Source organism: Myotis brandtii, unplaced genomic scaffold (assembly GCF_000412655.1).
Source record: "Myotis brandtii unplaced genomic scaffold, ASM41265v1 scaffold29, whole genome shotgun sequence".
Taxonomy (NCBI): Eukaryota; Metazoa; Chordata; class Mammalia; order Chiroptera; family Vespertilionidae; genus Myotis; species Myotis brandtii.
The window spans coordinates 2,022,398-2,031,920 of NW_005361075.1; the positions used below are offsets into that span (position 1 = coordinate 2,022,398).

Here is a 9,523-nt window from a genome sequence, read left to right on the forward strand (position 1 = left end):
TGAAACCCCCTGCACAAAGTCAATCCTGGCAGCAGTTCACACAGGGAGTGGGAAAGTGGCCTGTGCATTCCAGGGCCACCTTGTCCATCCCTCTGCTTCCAGACAGGTCCCCACAGAGGGACCCCATTCACTCCCCATCCCAGGGCCTTCCAGGGGGTAGGGACATCCATTCTAGCTAACGCTGATTCAACTGCTCTGAGCCAAGACCTGGGCTGGGTGGGACTTTGCCCTTCAGTAGCTTCCAGAGCTGGGGTGCAATTGGGTCTCCCTCCTCCTGTCTGAGCCAGGTCCAGTGTAACCACAGTCCTTCATGGGAAGCTTAGAATTGACCTTGGTGCTCCAAGAAAGTTGAGTGCAGTCTAGGCCAGAGTTCTCACGTGAGCTTTCTCACACAGACAGACACTTCTCCTGCAGGGCGCTGAGACCAGGAAGTAATGCCAGCCCTGCCCACATATGGCCTCCTCACCTCCTTCCTTCTTGTCCTCACCCAGGACACCAGCCACTTCCCCTGACAACCACCACCAGCAGAATATTTGAGAGAGAAATCAACACCCATTAAAACATTGCCAACTCTTGATTATTCATAGGAGAATGCAATACTTGTATCAAGAACCCAAAAGTTCTCCATGGCCAGGGCTGCATTTGATAATATTTTATAGCCACATTCTTCCCAAATCTGCTTCATTTAAACCAATATTAGAATTATGGGCCTGAACAGAAATGTCCTGATGCTGAGGGCGAGGAGGCAGGCTCACGTGAAGGTGTGGGAGGCAGCTCAGCACCAGGTGCCTACAACAGACACACAGGGGAAAGAACCCAATCAGCCTGTCCTAGAACTGCCCAAGGAGAGCCCTCCTGCCATGACCCACAGGCGCAGGACTTCTCCTCCTCTGTGCTGCCACATCACCTCTTTTCTGGAAAGTTTTCTTCCCTTTGTTACCCTGCTCTTTCCACCTTCTCTTTCCCCCCTCAGACCTTTTCTACTCATCCTCTGCCACCCAGTGTGTCTCCTCTCTCCCCCGCCCCCCTCCTCATCTCTCCTTATTTCTCTTTCTTCCGTTCACTTCCCCTCTTTTCTGTTTGGCAATACAGTCCCTGCTCTTTCTCTCTCCTGGCCATTCTTCTATATTCCTGTCTCTGAAATGTCTAGCTGTGGCGTTGCCCATCCCCAGCTTTAGCCACTGAAACTCTTGAAAGCAGTCAGTCTATCAAACACCCTGCCCTACAGGGAAGGCCCGAGAGAGCAGACTCAGAAGCGAGGCAGCTCTTCCTTAGGTGTTCCCTGAGGATGCGTTGCTCAGCCCCTTAAAGGAAGCAGAAATAGGGTGTCGGTGGAATAGGGGAGCAGGAGAGGCACAGAAATATTGAGGCGGCCATCGCAGGTGGTTTCCTATTTAGCTAGAAGACTTGTAAACCCTCAAAACACCTGCCATGTGTTCAAGACCAAAATGCACTCACAAGGCGAGGAGAGACGGGCTGCGTGCTGCCGGCATGAAGACAGGAGCGTCCACTGCTTCTGAGAACAGTCACTCCCACGCTAATCCTTTCAAACCTTTCTCTACTGCTGGCTCCCTGTACCTGCCTGTTCCCTGAAATAGCTTCAATAAAATATCACCGAGCTCTCTGGGTGTTGACCGAGTCTGTCTTATCTCACATTCAAAGGGCAACCTTGGTCCCGTTGTTCTCCAGAAGCAGGTGCCTTTCAATGAACTACCCTACTCTCTGCCCCAGAGCTCTGGTCCTGGTTCCAGGGAGTCCAACATGGTCATTGAGACCATGCTCTGGCCTGGATGTGTCCGGAGGATGCTCTCCAGTGTCTGCACTGCCCCAGTGAACCCAGTCTCGCAGGTCTGCCCACTATCTCATTCATTCCCTCTGACAGGAGTCTGGAGGGAGTCTACTCCCTCGTCTGGCTTCTCAGCATCACCATCCCCACTAACACCACCTCCAGGGACCAGTTCTGTGACACTTCCTCCAGGGCACAGTGAGATCCCCTTCCGCTGCACCATTCACAGGACCAACACCATCATCACCCATCGTCTCATGACAAACCTCACCTGCCCCAGCCCCCATCTTCCCTCCTCAGCATGCTGGGACCAAAGTCAAGACTATGCAAAAGGGGACACTGTAAAATGTCACAGTTATACTGAGAATTTCCGATTGGGTTTCAGTCTCCTAATCTAGAGGCGTGGAAGCCAAGGAACAGAGAAAATATAATGCACAGAAGCCGATTCCTAACCCAGCTTCTCTCCACAGGAGCAGCAGAGCACAGTGACATCAGAAAGAATGGGATTGGTCCAGCCTTGGCAGAGTTTAACCACTCTGCTCCTCACTTTCTTTATTTGTAAAATAGAAACTCCATCGTGGTGACATTACTAGTATATGAATTAAATGAGATAATAAATGTAGAAGTCAGGGTGGTCCCGCACAAAGTAAACACCCAACAAATGTTCTTACTATTATTATTATTATTATTATTATTATTATTGAGTTGATTCTGACCTAGAAAAAGTCACATGTAGAAGGGAAAGACCCATTGGCCACAGCTGCAGTTTCACTGATGGGACTGATGGAAAGAGGGAGGGAACAGAATGGGGGTAGTAGTTGGAGCATCTTCAAAGAGCTGTGACCTGGATGCTAAGGAGAAGGCCTCTATCCCAAATACACCTAAACAATTCCTGCGGGCAGCGACTGTCCCCAGAGATGTCCTCGGGCCAGAGCAGGCTCTGTCTACCTCAGGGAGGCTCGGGATGGGGTGGGTAAGAAGGGAAAGAAACAGCCACATGGACCCCAACCTAATGGCTAACATCGATGCATGTTTGAGGGAAAGCATTCCTTCCTCTCCTCTCCTCTCCTAAGCACAAGGCAGCTCCTCTTGAGTCCCCTATGGCCTTTCTGGACTAAACAGGCCCTGGAGACAAGACTCGGTGTCTGGAGTCTTCTATCTCAAGAGCCCTTGGGGAGACAGGAGGTTAAGGGAGCCAGAGACAGGACCCCGGCTGGCCTGAGGGCTTCTCCCACCTAAAACCCTCCTGCCCTGGGAACTCCCAGGATCCCCTAGAAGTCCTTAGGGGACTTGGGTCTGGAGCATCTGCAGAAACATGAAAACATCCTTGAGGAAAGAGAGCATCCTCAAGCATATCCAACTTGGCCTCTGAGCCAGGGCAGCCAGGGAATGTAATTCATGCCCCCTCTCCTTGGACTGGCATAAAGTCCCAACTCTCCCTTTCCTTGAGACTGACCCTCTGAATATGCCCCTTTCATCACCCCTGTTAACAAGGAAGGAGGACACATGGGACTTTTATAGGGCCGCCAGCACTGACCACTGGCTCCTTTTTTCAACTCTTTGCTACCCTAATTATCCACCTGGGTACTTAGAGCTGCCAATCTCCCAAGCTCATAAACCTGATTTAATGGTGATTGGGGGTCTGACCCAGCTCAGACCTCCAGCCCCTGCCAGATAAAAGGGTGGGAGCTGAGCTGACTTGACAGCTCTTGCTTCCCGTTCTCCCCACCAGGGCCTGCCTCTCTGCCTCTCTCTCCTGCCATGTCGTGCCTATCCTACCAGCAGGGCTCCAGATGTGGCAGTCGGAGCTTCAGCTCATGCTCAGCTGTCTTCCCCCAGAGGGTCACCCACTATGCAGTGAGCTCGGGGCCATGCCAGCCTGGGGGTGGCGGGGGCCTCCGGGTCCTGGGCTGCCTTCGCTCACGGAGCCTGTGCAACGTGGGCTTTGGGAGGCCCCGGGTTGCCTCCAGGTGTGGCCTTCCTGGCTTCGGATACCGAGTGGGGGCCACCTGTGGGGCTCCTGCCTGCATCACTCCCGTCACCATCAATGAGAGCCTACTAGTCCCACTTCAGCTGGAAATTGACCCAAATGTGCAGAATGTGAAGAGGGATGAGAAGGAGCAGATCAAGTGCCTCAATAACCGCTTTGCATCCTTCATCAACAAGGTAAGAGGTCCAGGACCATGGGATGCAGAGAACACCTTGTGTCTGGTCCAGGAGACAGGAAGAGACTGACCATAGAGAAGCCAGTTCATCTATGGGCCTCTCCTGTAGTCATGAGCACTTAATCATTGAAAACTGGTTAGATCAGGCTCAGCACTCAATATTTCTATTTGCGGATCCTTTGTTTTTAATCTCTCTCTGGATATTATCTGATAAAATTACCAAGGTTGCCTGAGGTCAGACTACAAGAGGGACTTCCAAAGCGATGATAGATATTCAAAGGAACGACCTAAGAGGCCTTGATGAGGCTTTAACAATAGAACTGCTTTCTAAGTGCCTGAGCTGGGGCAAGAACCTTGGGCCTAGCGGTGAGCAAAGACCCTTGGGCCTGGAGGTGGGCCTTTGACTTTGGAATTTGCCATCAGCTTAGGCCTGTGATGAGGAGAAGGTGGAGCAGTGAGAGCTAGGGATAAAGGTGGTCGTGAGCAAAGTCTTATATCAGCCAACCCCAGAGCCACACCTCTGAAAACCTTCAGGGATGGTTGTGTGCTGTCTTTGGGAGGCACTAAACTGGCCTGTCACCCTCAGCTGTCTCTGGGCTTGTCCCCACACCCCAGAAAGTCTCTTGGGGGTCAGGACACATGCCAAGGCCTGAACAGGCATTCTGGTGACCCCAAGGTTTAGTGCAAAGAGTCTTGGGCCAGAAATCAGGAGACCTGGACTCTGGTGTTGGCTTTACTCCTGACTGTGACCCTGAGGCCCCATGCAAACCAGCCTCGGGGGATGGTGGGGGGAAGAAGGGGAATGATGGTGGGAAAATTAAAGGAGGTAATACATGCAAAAGCCTTCCAAAAGGGAACTTGTTTTAGTAAATGGGAACTGTCACACAGTTTAATTTTCAAAACCCATAAGTTCTAGAACACGGGCCCTGGCTGTCAGCAACATCACACCACCCTCTGTGGGGCTGGAAGCCTCCTGGTGACATGGCGTTGACCAGAAGTAGGGCCACGTTACTTCCCCTACAGTTCTCCTGGGAAATAATGCATCATATGCAAAGTCCCAGGGCGAGGACTGGAGACTGTTTTCCTCTGCCAACGACTAGCTGGGTGACCATGGTCAACTCACTCAGCTTCTCCTCATCTAGGTTTCCAAGCACAGAAATGGAGGAGGGGGCCAGCAGCTCACCACGTTACTGCAACAGGGACTTGTTTGGGATGCAGCCATGCAGGATGGGGCAGCATGTGAAAGAGCTTGAAACTTGAAGTCTTGGGACAGAGCCTTTGATAAGACCTTCTCCCCCAAGTGTCCCTGGGCTGTAACTGAAGAGAGCCCGACTACTCCCAGCTGGAATGTCACCTGCTTACATTAGTATGAAGATCTTTAAAGTGCTTCCTATGCATAACCCCAAGTAGGAGCTTTAGGAAAGAAAACAAGGCTTAAAGGGATGGGGTGGCCTGGACAAGTTTACAAGGCTGGTGGAGGCAGGCAGGGCTGGAAGGAGGACCTGCCCCAGGCCTCCTGGTGCAGTGTTCTTTCCACTACAATGTGCAACCCCTGGGTGGAAGGTGGGTCCTATAAGCTCCCCCAGGCGGGGGAGACACAGAGACATAACCTCAGGTGCCAGTCTATGCAGAGACTGTCAGTTTAGCATATCGGCAGCGTGTGTCAGAAGAGAGAGCAGAAACTGATTCACTGCCACACCACCATTGATTTACTCTCTCCAAGCCATAGTCCCCAGGGAACCCGCTGCCCGGTAACATCCTGTTCTTGGCTGCAGGTCCGGTTCCTGGAGCAGAAGAATAAGCTGCTGGAGACCAAGTGGCAGTTCATGCAGCAGCAGAGGTGCTGCCAGAAGAGCATGGAGCCCATCTTCGAAGCCTACATCTGCACTCTCCGCAAGCAGCTGGACTGCGTGGCCAGGGACCGGGCCGGGCTGGAGTCGGAGCTCTGCAGCCTCCAGGACACGCTGGAGGGCTACAAGAAAAAGTGAGTCTGCTCTGACTTCACCCCCCCAGGGATCCCAGGGCGAGCTATGTAAACAATCCGGGCCTTGGTCTCTCCATCCACAAAAAGTTTCAGGGGAACCTAAAACTTGGTTCATCAGCTGGTAGAACACTAAGGCAGAATAACGTAGGCAGAGTCTCTAGGATATTGCCCATGTGGCACCAGGTAGAAACTTTGAGGTTGTGCATTTGTCTTCATCTCCCTTCCTACCACCCTGCCAAAGGAAGGCCCATCCTCCCACTCAGTATAACATGATCTTTTCTCCTGCCATTTCTGGCATTCCAGGGCTCTGCTCCAATCTACCTGTTCCACTTAATCTTCCACCAATCCCCTGGCATTTCCTGAACTACTTCTTATTCCCCAAACAGATCCCCAAACCCTCTTCCTTCCAAGCTTTTGTTCCCTCTGTCTTTCTTCTCATAAGCCTCTTCTCATCATCTCTTTGAACCACATTGAGACTAATCTATCTCACTTTTCCTCTCACCCCCTGACTCTGGTTTCTCCCCGCCACCCTCCCCCAACCCCTCCTCGGTCACAGCTGGAAGTCCTCACCCCTCCTGTCACTAGCAGATCCTCTGTCTCCCTTGTCTCCTGGCCCAGTTCTTCCTGGTGAAGGTCTTTAACCTGCTAGACTTGCAGCTCTGTCCTGACTCACTGCAGGAGAAGGTGGCTGATAAGCATATGTTAATGAAGAGCTTGAAGGCTTGTAGATCCAGTGCTTACAAGAAACTGAAGCCCAAGTAAATTGCTTAATAGTCCTAAGTGGGTCTCTCCCAGGATCAGAATCCTATGGAGCACATATTGATGGGGGAAGGTTGAGAGAGACACATTTCCATTAACAAGAAATGGTGTGAGTATTCTAAGAGCAACAGTTCAGATCAGAAGGGACGTGGGTCAATGGAGTAGAGCCACATAGGGGACACTCTTGCTGCAGGTGTCAACCACATGCCTACTCATGGTTAATGGAAAAGGCTGGCTCCTTCCCTCAAGATGCCCCAGCCCAGTAAGCACAGACCTTTGTGTAAACACATCAATAGCTACAAGGTGGTGCAGGCCAGAATGGTGGAGGAATCCCAAGAGAGTGAGAGAGCAGAAGGGGCCTAGGAATGCATCCTGGGGAAGGTGCCATTTGCTCAGGGCCTTGAAGAATGTGTTTCATTGCAGTTACTTCTTATAGAAGAGTCCAGAGTAGACCTTGGAAAAGGACAGAGCAGATGACAAGGAAGGGCCAGAGTGAGACAAGTTAGAGGAGACAACTCCAGCAGACTGTTACAGGCAAGGTGTGGCAAGGCCGGGGGAGGGTGAAGGCCAGCCCTCTCAGCAGGAGCAATGCCTTTCCAAGGGGTAAGACACACAGTGGCCAGACACTTGGCTTGCAGCTGAAGACGAGGACTCTGGATTTTAAAAGTCGGACAGCGGAAGGATGAGATTGGATGGCATTTTAACAATAATAACCAACGCTGACATAGTACATGCCCCATGTCAGGCTTAGTGCTTTGCAGATATTAACTCATGTGATACGTTAACTCACAACAGCCCCGTGAGGCGGGGCCCGTGTTATCCTCATTCTACAGAATATGAAACTGAGACACAGAGAAGCCAGGTCACTTACTGAAAGTCACAGGACTCGCACTTGACACCAGGGGATTCACACCAGGGCATAAGCTCCAGCAGCCAGCGCCCAGCTGCAGCAGAGCTCTGTGGGGAAGAGGAAGTCTGGGCGTCAGGAAGCTCAGTGGAGCTTTTAATGGATCAAAGTTGCTCTTCAAACTGAGTCATTCTGGCCAGACTGTACCTCTTGACCCTGATTCCGTTGCCTTAGGGGGCAGTGAGTGGGCGAGGACCTATAGCAAATAGCTGGGTTGTGCCTATGGGTCTGGTAACCTGGTAATTGCTACCTCTGCAACAGAGCTGCAGGTAGGGGCCAGGCTCAGGACTCTCCAGTGAGGAGGGCACAGGGGCAGCTGGGATTTCAGTGACGACAACCAGCTCTCAGAACAACCCCACACAGACAGCTATGCCAGCAACAGGCCGCCAGCTTCCACCACCTCCCAGAAGAAATGATCAGATAAAGTGGGCTTCCTTAGCACCAAGACAGAATGAAGTTGGCCTGAGGAAGGACTTCCCAGAGGATGATTCATCACAGGAGCAGGCTACTGGGGAGTGGGGTAAACTGGCAACGTGGCTAATGACAGGCTATGGTAATAATCACCAGTCTGGAATGGCTGGAGCAGCTAGAGGTGTCCGGAGACAGGGCTGCACCTGGCGACTCCTGGGGGCATGCAGTCAGTGTAGGGCAGATGTGCCCAAAGGCCCCTTCCCTCAGGTCTGATTCCAAGGCCCCTTCCAAACCCCACGGGTTGACTCAAACATTGTTCCTTGCCCATTCCACCAGATATGAAGAGGAGCTGTCCCTGCGGCCCTGTGCGGAAAATGAGTTCGTGGCCTTAAAGAAGGTGAGGACCTGGCTCAGAGAGGGAGAAAGCCCCGGAGCTGGCCCAGCGGGCCTCAGCACACTTAGCCCCTGGACTGTGTCCAAACGAGTTTGCAGCCCACCCACCGCAGAAGGGTCTCTCCCCCTCCTGCCCTGGTGCCAGCCTGAGTGACCCTGAGAAAGAGGGGGCCAGCATTTCCTCTCCCACCCTTTGCTCAAAGGGGTGGTGGTTGACCGGGCTTCTGCCTCCTAATTCACAGGGGCCAAAGCTGGTCAGGGTTGTGTCCACACCTGCCCAAGAAGCTGGACATGTAGCTGATGCCAAATCCAAACAAAAACTCTCAACTCAAGCCCCAAAAGATGAAAACCACTGCACGAGTTCTCAGACAGATAGCTAGGTACTTTCTGGCCTGAGCCCTACACAGTGAGCTCAGAGACACTGCATTCAAGGCTCCTTTAAACTCCACACCCTTCAGGCCCTTCCCAATAGGGGGCCAGGCCCAGGCATGTGGTCTTGGTGCTGTGGACCCCTCCCTCCATTCTTGGCTTTGTGACCTCTTCACTTTCACATGAGCTTCCATGAGGAAAGGTGCGTCCCACACCTGTCACCTGCCACCAGCTTGCGGGGAGTGGCCCCCCTGGTGGAGGGGTGGCCCTCCCACATTCCCCCAGCCCCCGGTTACAGTTGTCAATGCTCCAATCACAGGATGTGGATACGGCTTTCCTGATGAAGGCTGACCTGGAGACCAACGTGGAGGCTCTGGTCCAGGAGATCGACTTCCTGAAAGGCCTGTACGAGGAGGTACCTGCAGCCATGCTGCCCACAGGTGGTAGATCAGGGCCAGTTCGTGAGGACAATGGTGGGAAAGCTCCAGCCCAGTAGGTACATTTCAGGGCAAGCAGACTGAGAAGTCAGCCTGGGACAGCTGGCTCTCAGCAGTGAGACCCCGGAAGTCCGATGCCCAGGCCTCGGCTCTCGGGTCTCTGTGTAACTGGAGTGGGACAGGGAGCAGGTTGGTGATTAAAGGCCCGTCACAGCCACCACAAAGTCTGTGCAAAGCTGCTATGGGAAGGTCAGAGCAGGTTCTCCCCCTTTATCCTCAAAGAGCTCACTGGTCCTCCCCGCCGCCCCGTCC

General features: G+C 52.8%; 1 protein-coding gene across 1 annotated transcript in view; it reads left to right on the top strand.

Moving 5' to 3' along the window:
* The first annotated feature begins 3,547 nt into the window (after nucleotides 1–3,547).
* KRT82 (keratin 82, type II) overlaps nucleotides 3,548–9,523 on the top strand; it is a 14,903-nt gene continuing 8,927 nt past the window's right edge. The window contains exons 1-4 of the mRNA XM_005869280.1: nucleotides 3,548–3,952; nucleotides 5,727–5,935; nucleotides 8,349–8,409; nucleotides 9,094–9,189. Coding sequence (XP_005869342.1) covers nucleotides 3,548–3,952; nucleotides 5,727–5,935; nucleotides 8,349–8,409; nucleotides 9,094–9,189 — 771 coding nt within the window. The remainder of the gene's footprint in view (nucleotides 3,953–5,726; nucleotides 5,936–8,348; nucleotides 8,410–9,093; nucleotides 9,190–9,523) is intronic.